At 43.3% G+C, this 23,526-nt stretch overlaps 1 protein-coding gene across 1 annotated transcript in view; it reads right to left on the bottom strand.

The window, feature by feature from the left end:
• Window positions 1–23,526, bottom strand: part of CDKAL1 (CDKAL1 threonylcarbamoyladenosine tRNA methylthiotransferase) — a 448,747-nt gene that overhangs the window by 356,268 nt on the left and 68,953 nt on the right. The window contains exon 3 of the mRNA XM_082014683.1: window positions 11,025–11,109. Within this exon, the coding sequence (XP_081870809.1) occupies window positions 11,025–11,109 (85 nt within the window). The remainder of the gene's footprint in view (window positions 1–11,024; window positions 11,110–23,526) is intronic.

Raw genomic sequence — 23,526 nt, 5'->3', positions numbered from 1 at the left:
GGAGTGCAGCTATCAATCACTACAGGCTGTTCAGAAGGGACAGGTGAGGAAGGAAGGGCGGTGGCGTTGCCCTCTGCATCAAGAAATGGACAGAGTGCAAAAAGCTGCCTCTGAAGAATAGCCACGAGCAGATGGAAAGCATATGGGTAAGAGTCAGAGATCAAGGCAACAAAGGGAACATTGTGGTTGGTGTCTGCTGCAGGCCGTCCGATCAAGGGAAGTCTATTGATGAAGCCTTCTCAGTCCAGCTACAGAAGGCATCGTGCTTGCAGGCTCTCGTCCTGCTGGGGAACTTCAACCACCTTGACATCGTCTGGAAAAGCAGCATGGCGAGCTGTAGGCAATCCAGGAGACTCCTGGAGTGCATGGAGGATAACTTCCTGTGCCAGGTAATAGACAGCCTTACCAGAGGAGATGCCATACTGGACCTGTTGGTCACCAACATGAGCTAACTGGTGACGTCAAGACTGGAGACAGCCTGGGCTGCAGTGATCATGCCTTGGTGGAGTTCATAGTCCTGACGGATATGGGGCAGGCAAAGAGTGAAGTCAGGACCCTGAATTTTAGGAAAGCAAACTTCCAGCTCTTCAAGGAGTTAATAGGACCCTCTGGGAAACTGCCCTCAGGGACAAGGGAGCAGAACAGAGCTGGCAAAACTTTAAGAACACTTCCCACAGAGCACAAGAGCTCTCAATCCCTAGGTGCCAGAAATCAGGAAAGGAAGGCAAGAGACCAGCATGGCTGTGTGGAGACATGATGGGCAAACTAAAGGGCAAGAAGGAAATGCCCAGGCAGTGGAAGCAGGGACAGGTATCCTGGGAAGAGTATAGGGGCACTGCCTGGTTGTGTAGCAATGGGGTCAGGAACACCAAGGCACAGCTGGAGCTGAACTTGACAAAGGATGCAAAGAATAATAAGAAGGGCTTCTACAGGTGTGTCAGCCAGAAAAGGAAGGTCAAAGGAAGCATACCCCCCTTGACAAGCAAGACTGGCAGACTGGTAACAACAGATGAGGAGAAGGCTGGGGTACTTAACAGCTTCTTTGCCTCAGTCTTCACTGGCAGTCTCCCCACAACTCTCGAGTGGATGGACTGCAAGATAGCGACTGGAGGAGCAAAGTGCCTCCCACTGTAAGAGAAGATCAGGTTTGAGACCACCTGAGGAACCTGAACATACACGAGTATCGGACCTGATGAGATGCATCACAGAGTCCTGAGGGAACTGGCTGATGTAGTTGCCAAGCCACTCTCCATGATATCTGAAAAGTCCTGGCACTCAGGTGAAGTCCCTGGAGGCTGGAAAAAGGGAAACATTGCACCCATTTTTGAAAAAGGTAGCAAGGAGGAGCCTGGGAACTACCGACCCATCAGCCTCACCTCTGTGCCTGGCAAGATCATGGAACAGATCCTCCCAGAAGCTATGCTAAAGCACATGGAGGACAGGGAGGTGATTTGGAGACAGCCAGCATGGCTTCACCAAGGGCAAGTCCTGCCTGACCAACCTAGTGGCCTTCTATGATGGAGTGACTACATCAGTGGACAAGGGTGATGCTACGGATGTCATCTGTCTGGACTTCTGTAAGGCCTTTGACACAGTCCTCCACAACATCCGTCTCTAAATTGGAGACACATGGATTTGATGGGTGGACTGTTGGGTGGATGAGGAATTGGTTGGATAGCCACATCTAGAGATTAGTGGTCAATGGCTTAATGTCTAGATGGAGATCAGCAATGAGAGGTGTCCCTCAGGGGTCTGTCCGTACTGGGACCACTACTCTTTAATATCTTCATTAATGACATCGACAGTAGATCAAGTGCACCCTCAGCAAGCCTGCAGATGACACCAAGCTGAGTGGTGCGGTTGACATGCCTGAGGGATGGGATGCCACCCAAAGGGACCTGGACAAGCTCAAGGAATGGGCTCAGGTGAACCTCATGAGGTTCAACAAAGCCAAGTGCAGGTTTCTGCACCGGGGTCAGGGCAACCCCCGGTGTCAATACAGGCTGGGGAATGAAGGGCTTGAGAGCAGCCCTGCTGAGGAGGACTTGGGGATACTGGTGGGTGAAAAGCTGGACATGAGCCAGCAAAGTGCACTCGCAGCCCAGAAGGTCAGCCATATCCCAGGCTGCATCAAAACAAGCATGGCCAGCAGGTCGAGGGAGGCCCCTCTACTCCGCTCTGCTAAGACCTCACAGGAAAGACATGGACATGTTGGAGGTGGTTCAGAGGAAGGCCACAGAAATGATCAGAGGGATGGAACACCTCTCCTATGAGGACAGGCTGGGAGAGTTGGAGTTGTTCAGCCTGGAGAAGACAAGGGTCCAGGGAGACCTTACTGCAGCCTTTCAAAATGTAAAGAGGGATGATAAGAAATATGGAGAAAGACTTTTTAGCAGGGCCTGTAGCAACAGGACAAGGGGTAATGGTGTTAAACTAAAAGAGGGCAGATAAGGAAGATGTTTTTCACAATGAGGGTGGTGGAACACTGGCACAGGTTGCCCAGAGAAGTGGCAGATGCCCCATCTCTGGAAACATTCAAGGTCAGGTTGGATGGGGCTCTGAGCAACCTGATCTAGTTGAAGATGTCCCTGCTCATTGCAGGGGGGGTGGACTAGATGACCTTGAAAGATCCCTTCCAACACAAACTAGTCCATGATTCTATGATAACATGTGGCCATGTAACACATGTAATCACAAGCAGTCCATAATCCTCTTATCACGTAAACACTATACAATGGAACACACGCAGTTCTATATGGTGTGCTCTTCTCTGCATTTCATAACATCAAGTAAAGCAGCTTTTAACGTTCTGTTTTATGGCAGAGATGGGTGCAAGAAAAGGAATGCACTTAAATGCAGCAAAAAACCTTCCACTAACAAATATCATTTAAATCACAGAATCCTTCACAAACAGCCATGCCTTCCATCAACCTAAGACAATAAAAGCATGGATGACAATATTCAGTAAGTTTAAAAAGAAGAAAAAAACTTAAGATAGGTAAGTTTTTAAGTGAAGACTTCAAGTTCAATAAAATTTTTGTTCTAAGCTTATAAATCCTTCTGCAGCATTTGGAAGCCAGAGCACACAACACTATGCTCCATGGTAAACCTTAACCAACTACGTAATGGTGAAACTGGTATTGTTCGAACTGAGAAACGTTAACTAGTAAAGTGAACATAAAATTCATTGAAGTGTTTTGTAATATGGATGACCATAATTATACAACAAACAAAATCTCAAATGCTGAAGTAGAAAACCCTTCTAGAAGTTTTTGACAAAAAATGCTGAACCTTTAAAAAAAAGTTATCCATTAAACACAAGAGAAGTATTCAGTGTTTTCAACTAGTGAATTTGTACACTTTTATCAAAGATTAATAAAAAAATAAATAATTCTTTTTAGAAACCAGAAAACAGAATGAGCTATGTTACACTACAACACTAATTTTAAAACCCATTCTGGTTAAGGGTGTGTGATTGCCCAGATCTTTACAGTTCTCCCATGACTGTAAAAATTGTGCATTAATCTATCCCAATCAAGGCTTTGGTGAAGCCAGAGTGCAGCAGCCATATAAGCTTCTCTGGGTTGTTCTTAGAAAAGAACTGCGATTTAAAATTCTAGTTAATAGATTTATAGCCTCCATTCAAACCAGTAACTCCTGCTGTCTGGGGAAGATGTTTCTTTTGCACAGCGAATATAGCATGTATCTTGAATACAAGCATTTCCTCAATTTGTGAGCATGTGAGCCTTTCATCATGGCAAAACGGTAAGATTTTCATCAACATTATCTGGACAATTTAAAGGGTCTGAGCAAGAAGGAATATCACTGGCAACTTCTCTTAAACTCAAGTGCCAAGTTTCCTCCCACCCAATGAAGCCTGTTCCACAGGCACTTTTAGTGCAGAGAATCCAGCTCTTCCCCAGATTTCTTCAATACGAGAACAGCATAAAATAGCAGTACTCTCAGCGACAGTTCTCAGTGCTGTCCTGCTACCTTAATTACTCTGACACAAACACTGAAAGCCATGGCAAGATACTATTTCTGTAAATGCAATAAACAGCAAAGCTACAACACTCATCTTGGAAATGCAGTGGAAGCGATCTTCTTAGGCTAACAGGACCTATAAAGAGCTTTGAAATACTCCTGGAAGAGGAAACTTAGGTACTTCACAGCTTAAACTTTACTGTATGAACAGTATAAACAAGTGTAAATCACAGCCTACTTTTACACTGGAAATGTATCAGTAAAAGCAAAAAGCTTAATGCTGCTCTCAAGAAAGAGGTAACACTGTTCTAATTGGAGTGCAATTTCAGGTTTTGCTCAATTTGCAAAATTCATCATATAAATTACATTCACAAATTTTAACAAAGAAACAAAAAACCTTATTTCAGGATTATTTTTACTTGCAAAGATGACAAGCAGCAGAAAGTTATTCTTATCTCTGAACAAGCTTTTGTATTTCTTAAGGAATAACCTTCTGTACTTGACATGAACACAATTGCATTCGGTGAACAGAAATTCTGTAGCATCCAGAGGCAGACATGTCTTTCCCTCTTCAAGTTAGTCTACTCAGCCCCATGAGCCTTAAACAATTTGCATGGTCTACAGTCCAAGTCCCATTAAACTACCATTTCAACAAATTCTGCAGGTTTTGATGCTCCTTCTAACATAAAAGTAAGATCCCACACATAGTGTTTATTCGTGAATTGGTGAAAACTGAAGCAAGGACAGAACTGGAAGCCACACAGTGCTACTTCAGTGCTAAAAGTCCTCACATTTCTGTCACAACTTACAGCTGTCAGAAAGAAAAGAGTTGAATAAACACTGGAGCATGCCTTAAAGTGAATGCAGCAGCATATACATAAGAGAATATGTGTAAATGTCATATATTAATTATATATAGTAACAAAGACTATTATAGTTGTCAAACTTGTTCCACACCATGAGACAAGCCATTAACACCTCAACAGCATAACCACATCATACTTCCCAAATGACATCATTCTGGCTGTTTCGATAAGAGAGACCCCAGAATCCTGTCCACAATACTTGAGCCAGCCAGAGAACTCTTTAGGAAAAGCCACAGTCCCTGAATATGCGAGTAACTTATAACAGCACTCAGGAAAGGTTCAAGCAAGGGGTAGGATGGCTATCTAGAAACACGCAACAGTCTCTGAATTTTCCGAGGTCATTAGAAGTGGGTTACTTTTTCGTGACTGTTACCTCTCAGATACGTATCAGAGCACATAGAAATCAATGAAGCATGAGACCACAGAGCAACGTGACCCGATTTTAACGGAAGAGAGCTTCTCTAGAACATGCTCTTCTGCTTAATTATCTTCAAAGAGCCTTAACACATTTACTGTGGTTTACAGAAGTTAAGGTTAGCAACTTACTTATTGAATGCTTATTCTTGCTATTGCTAACTCATAAGTTTTAAGAAAGCTACTCTTGAATAAAATAAATGATAGCAGAAAAAGCTGACAACCTTCTGCAACTGGAAAAAAAAAAACAAAACAGACTAAGGAGCAACACTGAAACAAACCATCACAGAACTACCAAACATCCCCAAAAATAAGTACAGTGACATCTCCCTGCAAGGATATTAATGGTATGTTACTTATTCTTTATTATATATACACTGTTTATGAAACACCTATATACATATATACTTAACTCCTAAGTTGGTCATACTGACAGACGATACTGAAACATTATCAGCAAAAAAAGGATGTGATTAACCTTTAAATATAGATTGTAGGCTATCTTTTAAAAAGTATTATTTCATTCTAAACTCTAAGGCAAAATAAAGTCAACTTCACAAAATGTTATAAGCAAATATTTAAGAAGTGTAAGTCAATTATTACACACCATCCTATAGGACTTCAAAACAGAGTAATATCCTTGCTCTGTCCATCTCAAAGATAAATTCAGCTCACATCACAGGACAGGGTGAGGAATTTAAGGCACAGCTGTCCTACAAGGACAAACTCCCTCAATGAAGTATCCCAAGCACTTTGCTGCCTTTAGTGCAGGAATGCATTCTCCAAAGGAATCTTGCTATATTGTGTCTGACGAGTACCTGGAGAAAGAAAATATCTGCTACTACTAGAAGAAAAAATATGAAAGGTAATACTTATCCCCTTCCATAAAATACTTTTAACTTCTGATTAACTGAGCTACAGGATAAAAAAAACTAGTACCGACAGAAGCAGTTATCGTAGCAGACAAAAAGTACCTCCAGGTAAGGTAAACGGTCCTTGAATCCAACCCACCTCAATACAGTTGATTCCACAAAACTGTATTTGACATACTATGTCATTATAGGCTTTAAAAACATCACAGTCATTCTGTTCCACATGACACCTTGAAGAACATGTGTGTTTGGGGACATTTTCTGTATAAATAGTATAGCAAAGATACTAACAGTTGTGTTTCAGGTTTGACAAGGTTTTCGGAACTGTAACTTAAAATTCAAAAATCCATCTGCTTAAATGAGTGTACATAGGCCAATTAAAAAGAACAACATCAAGGACCAATAAACTAACACCCTATTTAGGATTGCAGCCATTCACAGATACTTACGGCTGTAAAAACAGGGCAGGGTAGAGAGGTACTTGAGGTGGCATGCTTTCCCTGCCAGGAGAACCCACCACTTTAGCAAGAGTTCAATACCACTAGGAAAAAAAAAAACAAACCACCACACTGATCAGAGGGATTCAACACTCCTGGATCTTTCCAAAAGCTGCTAATTCCCAGGAATGCCCAGCAACTACTTTAGTAAAACACAATGGATATATCCAACACTAACCAAAATAGAAGACCTTGACAGAACAAAAGCGCTTCTTTTTCATCCAGGAGAGAAATTCATTTAATTTCTAAAAGCCTACACACCGTATCCAAGAAAAGTCACATCTTTACAAGTATAAGGAGGTCACTCACAATAAATGCTGACTTAACCCAAATTAATTACTTTCTTTATAGAGTATAATATCAATTTCAATGAAAATGAGATTTTTTCTTGAACTAATGTAATGTGTAAGCTTCATGAAGTTCAAAAAATGGACAGTGCAAAGTCCAGCTCCTGAGGAGAAATAACCTCATGCACTGGGGACAGGCTGGAGGTGACCAGCCAGAAAGCATCTTGGCAAGGAAGGCCCTGGGAGTCCTGGTGGACACCAAGTTGACCACAAGCCAGCAATGTGCCCTTGCGGCAAAGGCTACCAACAACCTCCTGGGCTGCATGAGCCATTGCATCAGCAGCAGATAGGAGGAGGTGATCCTTCCCCTCTGCTTAGCCCTGGTGAGAGCCACATCTGGAGCACTGGGTCTAGTTCCAGGCTCTCCAGTACAGGTGAGACTGGGACAAACTGGAAGGGGTCCAGGGAAGGGCCACAAAGGTAATCAAAAGTTTGGAGCATCTGACATAGAAGCAGAGACTGAGAGAGACGGGCCTGTCCAGCCTGGGGAAGAGAAGGGTCTGGGGAATCCCATCAATGTGTATAAACACCTGATGGGGTAGGGCATGAGAAAGAGAGGTGATGACAAAGCCTGGCATTTTACGATGGTGCCCAGTGACCAGACAAAAGGCAACAAACAAACTGAAATACAAGATACGAAGTTTAAACCTAAGACAATTCCTTTTTACTGCAAGGATGGTCAAACACTGGAACAGGTAGCCCAGAGCATTTGTGGAGTCCCTCGAAGATACTCAAAGCCTGCCTGCACACAGCCCTCAGCCACCTGCTCTAAGGTGTCCCTGCTCTGAGCAGGGTTGAACAAGACAATCTCCAGAGGTCCCCAACAGCCTCAGCCATTCTGTGATTCTGTGTATGAAGTACTATCTATACTACACTGCTACACCATAGGGGTAGAAAAATTCATTCATCTCTACACATACCACACAAGCAATTGCTTATCAACTGCAGAAGTAATACAACACACCCACACTAGCTCCTGTGCCCTTGTCCCTCTCTCCCCTCTGTACCCCACACTCTCGCTTCCCCCTTCCAAGAAGGGCATGTCCTCATTTCATAACAGCAGCAAACTGGAGCCATTTAAACAACAAACCATCTCCTGCTTCTCCTATCCTAAGGTAGGATCCTGCTAAAACCAGCTACTGGCAAATCTTTCATCGTAAGTGTTTTCAGCCACGGGTTACATGCACTTGTAAATTCTGGGGAGCTAGGGCTAGGCATAATGCCTTTTTTGTGATATTTAGCAAAGCATTAAAACAGAAGAACAGAGTTGCTGCAACATAACTGAGCCCTCCTACACCAAATGGGGACTGTTCCTTTGTAGTGTTCTTTGCCTCATTTCTTCTTAATGTTAGCTTCTTCCTTCTTTTGCTTCTTTTTACTTGTTCAAGGGATTCTTTTCCTTTGCCTAGCTCTTTGCTTTACATAGTCATCTTAGTCTTCATAAACATAAATTGCTTAATGGAAGTTATCTGCTTTAGTTTATTCTCTTTATTTTCTACTTTTCCTTGAATTAACCTTCCTTTTTTTGAAGGACATTTATTTTTTAAATGCCACCTACTTAATTACACTGGGAATTCTTCATTACTATTGCCTATTCTGCCTTTAATCTTATTTCAAGATTAACCAACTGAGAATAAAATATGCACAGGAAAAGCTCTCAATTCCCACCCATAAGCTAATGGTCTTTAAGAAACTCTTTGCTCCCCATGTCATCACCCCACCTCAGCAGCTTCAACTTAATTGATACCAAAGAGCAGCAGGCTACTTCTAAGAGCTATACAAAAAGGCACAGAGATTATATGGTCAGCTGGCTTGTATCAGCTATATACACATCTGCACATCCAATGCAAAGGTTCAGAGAGCTTGGGAGTGGTTTTGTTTTTAAAAGAACATCAGCTCAAAAAAGTTCAACCTACAGGACTTGTCAGGTTCTGACACATCCTTTTGCACACGGTATTAGTGAGGGATATGACTGAAGCTTCTCAGTCGTTCTTCAACCACCTGTGTGAACACACTACTGTTGGTTTGAATCAGTGCATTTTAAAGTTAGATAGGCAAGGAAAATTATGTAGCGGAAACTGTTGCAGAGGATAGAATGAACAAAACTGAAATACTTCTCCCATGTGACATTTCTAATGCTATGTAACACTTCCAGCTTGATTTTTTTTTTATTTGAAAGACGACTCTTACTGTGCCGAGTATTAATTTTTCCACTCAAAGTATGTTTGCTTTGACAATCCACATACCAAATGTTTAATTTGTTACTCCACCAAGAGAAAAAAAAAGATCTCCATGGCTACCAACAAGCTGTTATGATAGGATACAATAGCAGTTAGTTTTCTATCACCCAAACCTCATGCACTGGGTTTGTTGCAGTAACAAATTAAGGTGTATTTGGGAGAAATTGTGTTCTTTAGAGATACAAACTTTCCTCACTATTTTAAAACCCAAATACAGTAGCAGTTGCTTTTTTCCAAGACAGAACTGAAAGACTAAACATCCTCCAAATCCCATGACAGAGCACCCACATACAGTTCTCTCCCCTACATTTAATAAACAATATTAAAAAATGGTCAGAATCAACAACAGAAGTTGTCCTTTTCCATCATTTGGAACTACCATGATCTCAGATTAGAGAACAAATGATGCATAGTACAGGAAAGGAGTGACTCTCAGCAAAGAGAAGAAATTGAGAACCACCAGAGTATCCTTGGGTCAGAACAGAAAGAGTATAGGGAGAGCTAAGAAGAGAGAAGAGTAAACTCAGGCTACAAATAACATCAGGCTCATTAATAGAGCAGCAACAGAAACATGAAGTTCAAAGAAATATTTTTGGTCATTTGCTTTTAGTTAGACCCTCTTTCTTAACTAACTCTATTCTACTGGTTAAAGGACACACACCATACCACATCAATTCTGGCACAGGATTAGTAAAACAGAAAGATGGCCACAACTGAACTGGAAAAGACCTTGTCATCAGTTCTGTTGGCCAACACACACTAACTGGAAGTATTCTGGGAATAGCTTTTTGGGGGGGGGGGGGGTTGGCAACAGTAAAACAAGCCAAAAAGCCAGCTTCATCACTGAGGGCAACGCCAGCAGTCAGGCAATGAAGCCTTCAGAGGTGGAGGAAGCTTCTGCTGTGCCGCCTACTGCAGGCAAACGGTTTCTGTGCCAGGCTACAGCCCCAGGATGCTGTTACTAACCCCAGCACTGCGAGCAGCTAGTTTATACCCAGCTTTGCTCTCCTCTCCACCTTCCTGAGCATGCCAACTGCTTACTAAGGACTATGCTTTTCTAACCAAAATGGATTTCGACAAAACAGTCCGTCCCCAGTGCACCACACTAAACAAATGACTGCATAAATATCCACACTTGTTTACTAAGGCCAAAATCTACAAGAAACATACCACGATATTTATTTATACTGGGTAATGACAGCTGTAAGTGTACAGGTTTTCCAGTTACTCTCATCACAACTATACTTCTGCAGAAGTCAGAGGCAGAAGGCACTACCATATTGTATTTTTCAACATCTAAATGTTAGAGAAATAAAACAGATTCTTCACAAGACTTCTATTATAGGCTAATCAGTTCACCTTTTAAGAAAGTGTATAGTGAAATAGTTAGTTTTAAGCATCTACCTGGTATCCTTTTAATTAGAACGGCCTGATTATGTGAAGTTTAAGTAGAGGAAAAAAGAAACAGCTTAACAATTCACACATCTGAAAAAATAAATATTCGACTCTTCAGAATAACATTACAACATTGTCCTGAAAAGCGATATAAAAACCCCTATCTAAATAGGTCATCAGTTCTCCTAAATAAGTGTATTGATAATCATTTGCAAGTTATAGCTAATTAAGAAAAAATACACTGCACCTTACAAATCCATTCTAGAGAGCTCACCATTAGAACACTCAAACTCAGCCCGTTTCTTGCTCTAACGCACAAAATTACTTCCAGATTGAAAGTATTAAGCTTTTAAGATTAAAACATGCAATTTTCATTGATAATTAAGTATTTTTTAAGGAAACAGCTTACTTGATTGAGTTTCTGAAGTGGTCCTCAGCAGGATTTTTTACTGTACAACTGTTCAGCAACCATAAATCTGCTTCAGCAGAGTTGTCTAGAAGACAAAGATACAAGTCTGTGTTAAGAATTACCCAACCTGTTAACTCCTACTTTATATCATATAAAAAAAGAACAAACTTAGCCATTATCAGTAAGTTGGGTATTTGCAACATGACTTTATATTCAACATTTAAAACAATTACATTCTTGGAAGGGGCTTTTTGTTTGTTTGTAATTTGTTGTTTTGCATTCTAGAACAACAAAAACACACATGAGCATTTACATTGTACTTTTTTTTTTTTTAAAGTAACAATGAACAGTTCTGATTTACCAGCTGAGATGCCACTAGGTTGCACATCATGGAAAACAACGTTAAGAAAAATGGTCAATACTGCCAAAAATGAATTCTCCCTGGAAAGATCTGGCCTACACAAAGGCAAAAGAACCAACAAAATGCATAAAGGTGCTTTTTAAATTAAGTGATCAACAAAAGCAGGTTTCACTACCAAAAAAATCCCTGCTTCAGCTCTACTGTGAATTAGTACTATGAAAAAGACAAATCAGAATTCATAAAACATGAAGCTCTACTAAAAAGAAGAGTCAGTGTAGCTAATATGGAAAGAAACATGCATACTTCTAGTTTAGATTATATCTTAGTTACGGTATAGTTCTAGTTTAGCAATTTTCAGACAAAATATATTCACGCAATGAATATCTGCCTCCATCCAGATAAGCATATAATTTTCTTCAAAAACAAAACCTTTCTGCATGTTCACAACCTATTGATAAATAAATGCATTAACAGAACTGAATCGCAGAATTATCTTTAGAAGAACACATACAAACTCTAATCCTGTAAAACATGACCTATAGTACAGAACTATTAGCATAGTTATTTTTCTTCTGAAGTTAGAGCTTCTTTTTTCAAACAAAAGAATGAAGATAATCAGTCTCAAATATTCAAGTGCTCTAGCATTCAATCAGAATAGCTTATATCAATGGATGAGAAAATTTGTGTCAGTCTTGCTACTATTCAGTACATCCTGAGTATTGAAGTATTGACTGAGGTGTCTTTAAATAACATAAACCAATGAACAATGAATAGAGCTAGAACATCATTTTTAGGATGCCTTATTTGAATTTATGTCTTTAAATAACATAAACCAATGAACAATGAATAGAGCTAGGACATCATTTTTAGGATGCCTTATTTGAATTTGTGTCCTGCTAAAGCAGAAGAAAGCTTGCAAAGGTTTAAGCATGTTTACATATGCACTCATGAATGTATCCACATTTGCATGAATATCCTTTTCCCTCATATACATACTTATGACTTTAAATGCTAAAAGTGAAAAATCTTTCCTTCTGTCTCACTGCCATCTTCTCCAAAGAAATTATCATTAAATATAGAATCACTGAATCATTTAGTTTGGAAAAGACCCCTAAGATGGTAAAGTCCAACTATTAACCTAGCACTGCCAAGTCCACCACTAAACCGTGTCCCTAAGCAACACATCTACCCATCTGTCAAATACCTCCAGGGATGGTGACTCCACCACTTCCCTGGGCAGCCTGGTCCAACACTTGACTTCTCGGTAAAGAAATTTTTCCTAAAATCCAGTCTAAACATTCCCTGGCGCAACTTGAGGCCATTTCCTCTCGTCCTATCGCTAGTTACTTGGGAGAAGAGGCCAACACCCTCGTCGCCACAACCCCCATTCAGGTAGTTGTAGAGAACGATAAGGTCTCCCCTCAGCCTCCTCTTCTTCAGACTAAACAACCCCAGTTCCCTCAGCCGCTCCCCATAAGACTTGTGCTCCAGACCCTTCACCAGCTTCGTTGCCCTTCTCTGGACACGCTCCAGCACCTCAACATCCTTCTTGTAGTGAAGGGCCCAAAACTGAACACAGGATTCAAGGTGCGGCCTCACCACTGCCAAGTACAGGGGCATGATCACTTCCCTACTCCTGCTGGCCACACTATTTCTGATACAGGCCAGGACGCTGTTGGCCTTCCTGGCCACCTGGGTGCACTGCCGGCTCATGTTCAGCCAGCTGTCAATCAGCACCCCCAGGTCCTTTTCTGCTGGGCAGCTCTCCAGCCACTCCTCCCCAAGCCTGTAGTGTTGCATGGGGTTGCTGTGACCCAAATGCAGGGCCCAGCACTTGGCCTTGTTGAACCTCCTACAGCTGGCCTCGGTCCATCAACCCAGCCTGTCCAAATAAGCCTGTCCAATAATCTATCAGTCACTTAACTTAGGAAGCAGGTAAAGTGAAAATAACACATAAAACAGCAAATGAATGACATTTATGTTAAATAAGATAAAACATTCAGAAGGTTTCTAATCTATGTTGATAGAGATTACACCATTAACTTGGATCAAACACTGCACTCTTCTGTGACAGGGAAAGGCTACAAAGGACTAATCAAAAATAACATTCAGACCTTTAGCTATTTTGAACGTAAAACCAATGTACCAAGATCTGACCCTGTCTTGACAGGTTAGGAAAGAGGACCAAGTTCAATTTTAGTCTATACCGAAGTCAAAACAAAAATGGAAGGAGCCAAAGAATCTCTCCTGCAACCCAGGCTGCATGAGAAAGTTTTCAGACTCATGCACATACTATTACCATTAGAAAGATAACTATAGGTAAAAAATTGATTAGGAATAACGTATAGAAAAACAAAGAAAGGTACAGTTTCAAAATCAGAGAAAAGGGTGAACTCGTGGCCCAGTCAACTTCAAGTACAAAACCAAACACACTTTTAAAACATTTTTTTCCAGTAACACTGCCAAAACTTTGTATTTCTTATTCTTTTCAGCAGCATAAGACGTTTATAAATTCAGCTCCACACCCATAACACACCCACTTGAGAACTAGGGAAGGAGGAACACTAAATAACATGAGGACAACATTGTAACTTAGACAGAAGGCTGGGAATACATATAACAGGCAAGAGTTTCAGTAGCAACCATACATCACTATAGAACATAATTCAAGAGATGTCTTCATTAAGGAGAGATGCCTTAATGCAGAGAACACAATTCTGGGCTTGGTTTCAGTTCCTCCTACCATGGTCTCCATGTGTGAAGGAACAGATAGCCTCACTGTGACAATACTTCTCTCCTAAAGCTAAAATAAACCCCCTTTCTTCAAAATAGTGTTGGAAAAACTAACACAAGTTTAGAAAGACCTTACACATTAACCCAACAGGAATTATTCCATACAGCAATTTGGGTTGAAGGCTACTAATATATTAGCTCCTTACTGGGAGTCTGAGGGACAACTGCAACGCTTGCACATATTTTACACATAGGAAAAAAATCCCCTTAATACATTAAAATTCATTCCTTCACATGTTTCACCTTCTGCAGAATAGAGGATGCAGAATAAATGCTTCTGCAGAATAGAATCTTCTGAGCAATTTTACGAAAAGAGGTCTTATTAATGTATACATCTAAAAATCATTTAAGAAAAATAGAAGTGTAGCAGAGGCTTGTCCTCTCCTTACAGCAACAGTATTATTTTATACTATTTAGCTGTTCTATTTCCATATATATTTTTAAATTTTTTTCCTTATTAACTCTCATTCTCTCCCATATGAATATATTTGCATACAAGTTTTGATTATGTATATATACATATACACACACACTTAGGAGTTATATGTATTTATTAGTAAGAGTTCATACCACAACTCTTCAAAATGATAGCTGAATTTTCTTAGTTCTTTACTGCACTGTTCATACATAAAATAGTTACATGCACCAGTGTAGATTCACCATGGCCTACTGTATTTTCTCAAGCAAATTTCAGTTTTAAAACAATTGTTTACCAACATGGCATTTCTGTATCAGTTGAAGGAAAACATGCACATTTACAACATAGCAGAGGCACCCTGTCATTGGTCACATTTTGCTTTCAGAACTTTTGATGTATTTACACTAAATGCAAGGCCTCGATGGACACACTGAAACAAACGTGGACCAAAACACCAGCCCTGAGTCAGCACGTCTAAACGAGATCTTGAGGCTTCATAATTACTACACAATAAGCAACACCAGGGGTAAAAAGTTCTTAATTTTGGGCAGAAGGATTGGAGAGACTGGCTATATGTATACATACCACTCTCTCTCTATATGAATATTAATCAGTGTTCTGACATAAGTAGTTGCTAGTGTTCAGCGTATGCCCAAAGGAAAAATAGCTCTGACAAATAAAGCTCATGCTTCTAAATACATGCCTACATGGGCAGGGACAGACAGACCTGAGGTTTTTCTGTTTGTACCCCAGGAAGACAGCTGTGAAGTATTTAGGTGTGGATGGTAAACAGCATATGGATGTAGCACTGGGCCTACTATGGCAGCCCACGCACCCTTCCTTGGAAGGTCTCTACCTGCTGCCATTTCCAACTCCAGCCTCCACCTTGTAAGATCACAGTGAAGCTGGGATTCATTCATTCAGCCCATCATCCTCAGAAAGCTCCATTAGACTATTTAGAGAAACTTCCAAAATTTCAGGAGAGGCTTGTGTTGGGAACTCTCACAGACCTGACCAAAGAGGACAGTCTAACCTTTACAGAAGGTTTTCCAGCAAGTCACACATACCGTGACAGGCAAAACTGAAGCAAGAACCATAAGCACAGTGAACATTAATTACGGTAGTGAATATGAGATATAGGTGCCCTTTTCTATACGCTGCAACAAACTTCTCTAAAGGGATCTTTTCTCTTCAACTTGGTTTTTCCATATATTCAGCCTAACAATACTTTTTAAATTATATTTTGCTGCTGACCATTTTTTGATGAGCTACCTAATCAGTTTCCTGTATGTCAAGACATTTTTAGAAAAAAAGTTATGTCAAATCAGCATTGTATTAAACGCTCAAAAACACAACTCAAAAACATGGCCTTTCTGCATTGTGACATCTTTTCCATAAAAGAAAGGCTACACTGGAAGTAAACCACAAAGTCTATCATACTCTGTGCAAAACAACATAGAGTACAAAGAAACCTAAAGGTCATGGAAACTTCTGAACACTTAATTGGGAAGCTCTGGAAAACATGAATTGGCTGCGTTATGCAATAGTAAGAGGATAAAATGGCAAGAGTCTGAAACATCAGTATACCTACAAAGGAAAACAATATTTACAATTTTTTTCTAACTAGCATTTTTAGGTTTATCATTTTAGACGTCATAAATCAGCAGAACTTCTTAAGACAACTGTAGTAATACTATCAGTTGAAAATTAAACAATTGCCTTGGTTTTTCCCTGGTGTTTTAACTTAAATCTTTTTTTCTTTCAATTCTTTTTCCAAAACTTTGTTTTCTTCCAATCCCCCCAAACCACATCTTGAAAAATCAAAACACACACAGAGCACTGAAGTAGAAGAAAAACAGATAGTGAAGCCCTAAAAGAATAGCCCTTTCTTTACATTCTTCAGCACATCACTCTCTGCACTGAAACCGCTACCAGATTTGCTCAGCACTGCTTGCTCAGAATATGTGGCTCATAATCTGTATGACATTCTTTTAAATCCTGTACATCAATCTGTGTAAATTCAATCTGAAAGAAGATCTTTACAATCACAGAAGGCTCTCCCATGGCCTTTTCCTCCAGCTCTCCTTATCCTCTTCCTAAGCTCTCTGCGAGTCCTCCTTCTTGCCCTTCCTGATTTCCCTTTACTTCTAACTCTCTTGCACAACAGATACACCTCCAGTTGCTCTGTTTTCATGTGCTGTATTCTAGCCACTGTTCCCATTTATGGACCTCCCCATTAACACTTTGTCCTGTGCATTCTCACTTCCAAAAACAGCTCTGCCCTATTCCCTCGATCCCCTGCTTGGCATTTTATGCTCTGGAGCCAGTCCCAGTAACACCCAAGTTATGTATCTGGAGCTCACAACTGGACTCCATGTGAATCATCTCCCCCCACAAAAGACACACAAATCTAAGTGTGAGGACATCTCCCAGCCAACTACAAAAGTCATCCAGCATCTTGACTGGAACAAAGTTACCAAACTTCTTATTTTCTTTCAACATCCCTGTGTCACAGAAACCCACTCTTACGCCCTGGGTTACTGAAATTAGGTGCTGGTTAATTTAATGATTTCTTGGGCCATCAGGCAGCAAGGGACCTCAGTAAGTATTGGGAAAGAATCTCTTTCTTAAGTATTAGTTCAGAATGCTGTGAGTCATCAGTGCAGAAGGAAGGTACGTCTTCCTCTGGAAACATTAATTTGGTTGGTTGTTTCTAGACAAGAGGCTTTGCTCAGCAGAGGGAAAAAATACAACAAGGTTTGAGAACAGGAGAAAGCAAATTTAAAGATTTTTTTTTTTTTTTGCTTTCCAGATCTTTTGTTGGCACACAAAATACTTAGTTACCATTTACTAGTTCTCAGTATTTCCTATCAGAAATAGCTAACTATCAACTTTCATATAACATATCTTAAAGATTCCAAACAAGCAAGCACTTTCCCTTTGTCTGCTCCCTCAACAGCAACTGCAAATCAAAACCACAAGTTATCACGAACTTCCAGATGGCATTTGTCTGAAATCTCAGAGCCACATTATCATTTCCCACCTCCAAAGACCTACCATGCATTTACCAATGATACCAACACTCAGCTGCATGCTGGAAGTACTAACTTTGCAGATTGCAAATGTCTTTCAAAACGTCCCACTTGTCTCACATCAGCAGTATTAGGATGTAAAATATAAAAGGATCAACTTGATTGCAACAGGACTTCTGTTTTCTCACTGAATTTCTGAGATACTCTGGTCACAACAAATTACTTCATCTGCAATCAATAACTGCGAATATGTTATTTAAAGCTCCACAAGAAAAGACAAGCTGCTTATCAAATAAGGTAGTACGGAACATTATTAAAAAAAAATAATTCTCCCATCATGCCTCTTGCCATAATTTAAACTGCAGATACGCGAAGATGCTATTTTTATTATCTATTAACATTTCCATTACTGAGTTAATTGTGCACATAAGCTTTTCAGTTTCCTCCTGTTTTTAAGGAGTAAATTCATTCTTGAGTGGGTAGATCTCAACAGCAGCTACTGCTGGACTACAGACAGGTTTTAGGAATCCTTCCAGATCGGGATGCTGTGTTCACTGTCAAAAGACATTTATCTCTGTCCAGCATCAACACAAAGGTGCACAGGGACTGTCCAGTGAAGACATCAGATGAACAGGAACTGAGCATGTTTGAACACAGAAGATCTAGCAGGGGGGGTGGGGGCTAGGGGGAATGGGGGGGTTGGAAACCAACAAACAATAATATACTGTTTACTGGATTCAAAATATTGCCTGTTAAATCCTTGCCTCTCTTCATTTCAGTATGATTGACAAATAACTCAATTCTTTTTTACTCATGCACACTTTCAGATCTGTCTGATGTTTCTAAAAAAAAATGTTAGATTTCCAGCCACCTCTGAAAGCCCATTCCCAACTAAGAAGTGTATTGTAGCACACCTCTCTCTCTTCAGCTGTTTAGGTGGTACCATGCAGCTACTGGATGAACCATTGACTACCAGTTGGTGTCCCACTCAATCTATTCATGACCAGGAACCTTGCCTTATCACTCCCTCCAAACAAGACTCCTTTAAAATATAATAAGTTTGTGGCTGGAGTTAGTCAAGGCCAGGAGAACAGTTTTAGTGATAGCAGCACACAGAATCACACAGAATCACTAGGTTGGAAAGGACCTTCAAGATCATCAAGTCCAACCATTAATCCAGCGCCACCATGTCCCCTAAACCATGTCCTGAAGCGCCACATCCACACGTTTTTTGAACATTTCCAGAGATGGCGACTCCACCACTTCCCTGGGCAGCCTGTTCCAAGCCTGACCACTCTCTCAGTGAAGAAATTTTTCCTAATATCCAATCTAAACCTCCCCTGGCACAACTTGAGGCCATTTCCTCTTGTCCTATCACTAGTTACTTGGGAGAAGAGACCAACACCCTCGTCGCCACAACCCCCTTTCAGGTAGTTGTAGAGAGTGATAAGGTCTCCTCTCAGCCTCCTCTTCTCCAGACTAAACAACCCCAGTTCCCTCAGCCGCTCCCCATAAGACTTGTGCTCCAGACCCCTCACCAGCTTCGTTGCCCTTCTCTGGACACGCTCCAGCACCTCAACATCCTTCTTGTAGTGAGGGGCCCAAAACTGAACACAGGATTCAAGGTGCGGCCTCACCAGTGCCGAGTACAGGGGCACAATCACTTCCCTACTCCTGCTGGCCACACTATTCCTGATACAGGCCAGGACGCTGTTGGCCTTCTTGGCCACCTGGGCACACTGCCGGCTCATATTCAGCCGGCTGTCAACCAGCACCCCCAGGTCCCTTTCCGCCGGGCTGCTCTCCAGCAACTCCTCCCCAAGCCTGTAGCATTGCATGGGGTTGTTGTGGCCAAAGTGCAGGACCCTGCACTTGGCCTTATTAAACCTCATACAGTTGGCCTCTGCCCATCGATCCAGCCTGCCCAGATCCCTCTGCAGAGCCCTCCTACCCTCCAGCAGATCAACACTCCCATCCAGCTTGGTGTCATCTGCAAACTTACTGAGGGAGCACTCAATTCCCTCATCCAGATCATCAATAAAGATATTGAACAAGACAGGCCCCAGAACCGAGCCCTGGGGAACACCGCTTGTGACCAGCCGCCAGCCGGATTTAACGCCATTCAGCACAACTCTCTGGGCTTGGCCATCCAGCCAGTTCCTCACCCAGCGAAGAGTAAACCTGTCCAAGCCACGAGCCACCAGTTTCTGCAGAAGAATGCTGTGGGAGACGCTGTCAAAGGCTTTACTAAAGTCCAGGTCAACAACATCCACAGCCTTTCTCTCATCCACTAGGTGGGTCGCCTGGTCATAGAAGGAGATCAGGTTGGTCAAGCAGGACCTGCCTTTCATGAACCCATGCTGGCTGGGCCTGAGCCCTTGGTTGTCCTGCAGGTGCCCTGTGAGCACTCTCAAGACCAACCGCTCCATAATCTTCCCCGGTACAGAGGTCAGGCTGACAGGCCTGTAGTTCCCAGGATCCTCCTTCCGGCCTTTCTTGTAGACGGGCGTCACATTGGCAAGCCTCCAGTCTTCTGGGACCTCCCCTGTTAACCAGGACTGCTGATAAATGACGGAGAGTGGCTTGGCAAGCTCCTCCGCCAGCTCTCTCAGTACTCTCAGGTGGATGCCATCAGGTCCCATAGACTTGTGGGTGTCCAGGTGGTTTAGCATGTCCTTGACTGCTTCCTCCTGGATTATGAGGAGTACACTGTGCTCTCCATCCCCATCTTCCAGCTCAGGGGGCTGAATACCCTGTGGATACCTGGACTGGCTATTAAAGACTGAGGCAAAGAAGGCATTAAGTACCTCAGCCTTGTCCTCGTCCTTGGAGACAATGTTCCCCGCCATATCCAGTAGGGGATGGAGATTCTCCTTGCCTCTCTTTTTGTTGTTAATATACTTGTAAAAACATTTTTTATTATCCTTTACGACTGTGGCCAGACTGAGCTCTAGCTGGGCTTTTGCCTTTCTAATTTTGTCCCTGCTTGACCTAACGAGATCCTTGTACTCTTCGTGAGCTGCCTGCCCCTTCTTCCAGAGGTGATAAACTCTCCTCTTTTCCCTGAGTCCCAGCAAAATCTCCCTGTTCAGCCAGGCCGGTCGCCTTCCCCGCCAGCTCTTCTTACGGCACATGGGGACCGCCTGCTCCTGCGCCTTTAAGATTTCCTTCTTGAAGGCTGTCCAGCCTTCCTGGACCCCTTTGTCCTTCAGGACTGTCTCCCAAGGGACTCTCTCAACCAGTGACCTGAACAGGCCAAAGTCTGCCCTCCGGAAGTCCATGATAGCAGTTTTGCTGACACCTCTCCTTACTTCCCTCACAACCGAGAATTCTATCATGTCGTGGTCGCTAAGCCCAAGACAGCCTCCGACCACCACATCTCTCACCAGTCCTTCTCTGTTTGTAAACAGCAGGTCCAGCAAGGCACCTCCCCTGGTGGGCTCACTCACGAGCTGCGTCAGGAAGTTATCCTCCACACACTCCAGAAACCTCCTAGACTGTTTCCTCTCTGCCGTGTTATACTTCCAGTAGATGTCCGGTAGGTTGAAGTCCCCCACAAGAACAAGGGCCAGCGAATGCGAGACCTCCATCAGTTGCTTATAGAATGTCTCATCTGTCTCTTCGTCCTGGTTGGGTAGTCTGTAACAGACTCCCAGCAGGATATCTCCCTCATTGGCCTTCCCCCTCATCCTTACCCACAAGCACTCTACTTGGTCTTCACAATCTTCGATTTCTATGCAATCAAAACACTCCCTAACATACAGAGCCACCCCACCGCCTCTCCTTCCCTGCCTATCCCTTCGGAAGAGCTTATAGCCATCCATTGCAGCACTCCAGTCATGAGAAGCATCCCACCACGTTTCTGTGATGGCAACTACGTCATAGCTGTCGCGCTGCACAATGGCTTCCAGCTCCTCCTGTTTGGTGCCCATGTTGCGTGCATTGGTGTAGATGCACCTGAGCCGGGCTATCGATTTCAACTCTGGCACGTTGAACCTACCCCTACGTTCAACTCTAGTGAGCCCAGTTTTATCCCCTCCCCGCTCCAAATCTAGCTTAAAGCCCTCTCAGTGAGGCCTGCCAGCTCATGAGCAAGAATCCTTTTGCCCCTTGGCGTCAGTTGCACTCCCTCAGCTGCGAGCAGGCCCGGTGCCGTGTAAACCGCCCCATGGTCAAAAAACCCAAAATTCTGGCGACGGCACCAGCCCCTGAACCATGTGTTGATCAGGTGTGCTTTCCTGTTTCTTTCAGCGTTCTTCCCTGTCACTGAAGGGATTGATAAAAACACTACCTGTGCTCCGGCTCCACTGACCAGTCGCCCCAGTGCTCTCAAGTCCTTTTTGACTGCCTTTGGGTTTCTTAGCGCAACCTCGTCATTGCCAACCCGCATGACCAACAGTGGGTAGTAATCAGTGGGCCGAACCAGACCAGGGAGTTTCCTGGTGACGTCTCTCACCCAGGCCCCAGGGAGGCAGCACACTTCCCTGTGAGTTGGGTCTGCTCGACATATTGGGCCCTCTGTACCCCTCAGAAGGGAGTCGCCTACAACAATCACCCTCCTTTTTTTCTTAACAGAGGACGTCTTGATGCGTGGGGCTGGTTGACTCACCCTAGGCACCCCCTTGGACGGACCTTCGTCAGGGTCCTCATGTTCCTGTCCCTCACATTCCAGAGCCCCATACCTGTTGTGTAAGGGCAGCTGGGACGGTGAGGCAGGCCCGGAGGGAATTCGCCAACCTCTCCGAGGAGGGACCTGCTTCCATTTCCCTTCATCTCTTAGGTCCTCTCCTTCTGCCCAGCAGCAAGAGGACAGGGGATCCCTTACTGCTTGTGGAGCCTCCACCAGCTGCCCCTGCTTCAGGAATGGCCGGGTGCGGCTCCACCTACCTCTCTCTCTCACACACTCCCTAATGCTCCTCAGCCTCTCCACTTCCTCTTTCAGCTCTGCCACCAGGCTGAGCAGGTCGCTCACCTGGTCGCACCGCACGCAGGTAGCGTCCCCATCGGTCTCTGGAACAACCAACAGGCTCAGGCACTCTCTGCAGCCGGATACTTGGACAGCCGCGTGCCGGAGCGGGAGCTCTGTCTGTGTCGCCACATTCTTTCTGGCCCCGGTTTTCAGCCGAGTGGCGACCATGGCTGAGCCTCCTCTGGGAGGACGATGGCCACTTGTACTGTACCCCGCCCGCACGCCTTCCCTGCACGCCCTGCCCGCGCGAACTGCCGCGCAAACTGACGCGCTACGCCCTCCTGACGTGCCACGCCCTGTTCGCCGCGCGCCGGGTCGCTCGCGCTCCCGGGGGCTGCTCTTGTAGGCGAAGGGTTTTGGCCGCCGCCGCCCTGGGCCCCGCCCACGCTGAGTCAGAGCTGCCGCTCGTTAGGAGCCCGCTCCGCCGGCCGGGGGTCGGGGGGGGAAGCTGGGGCACTCTCTCGCTCCCTGTGCTGCTGCTTTCGCGGTTTGGCCACTTCGGGAAGGGTCCCCCGGCGCGATCCTTCGCTCCGTAGCCCTTCGCCTCTGTGGCAGATTCCATGAGCTAAGGGCAACTTTGAGGTTACTCAGAAGGTATTTTTTTAACTATAACTTGAAAAAATACAGTAGCTGAACACTTGAACTAACATTAATATATTTATAAATAGTGCAGACAAAGTAATCTGTATTTCAGAGCACACACATTAACAGAATCCTTCAGGCCTGGCACAGGTGTACTGAACACAAAACACAGCACAGCAAAGGGACATGAAAGAACAAATTTTGCTTCAAAACATTAACTATGATAAACTTGACATTCCCCTTCCACTGTGTGACCATCAGTAGCACATTCTAATGTACACTGGGATTTTGAATCATAGGATCATTAAGGTTGGAAAGGATCTTCAAGATCAAGTCCAACCATTAAT

This window comes from Phaethon aethereus (genome assembly GCF_964289735.1).
Source record: "Phaethon aethereus genome assembly, chromosome: 2".
Taxonomy (NCBI): Eukaryota; Metazoa; Chordata; class Aves; order Phaethontiformes; family Phaethontidae; genus Phaethon; species Phaethon aethereus.
This window is presented reverse-complemented; position numbering and strand designations above follow the sequence as displayed.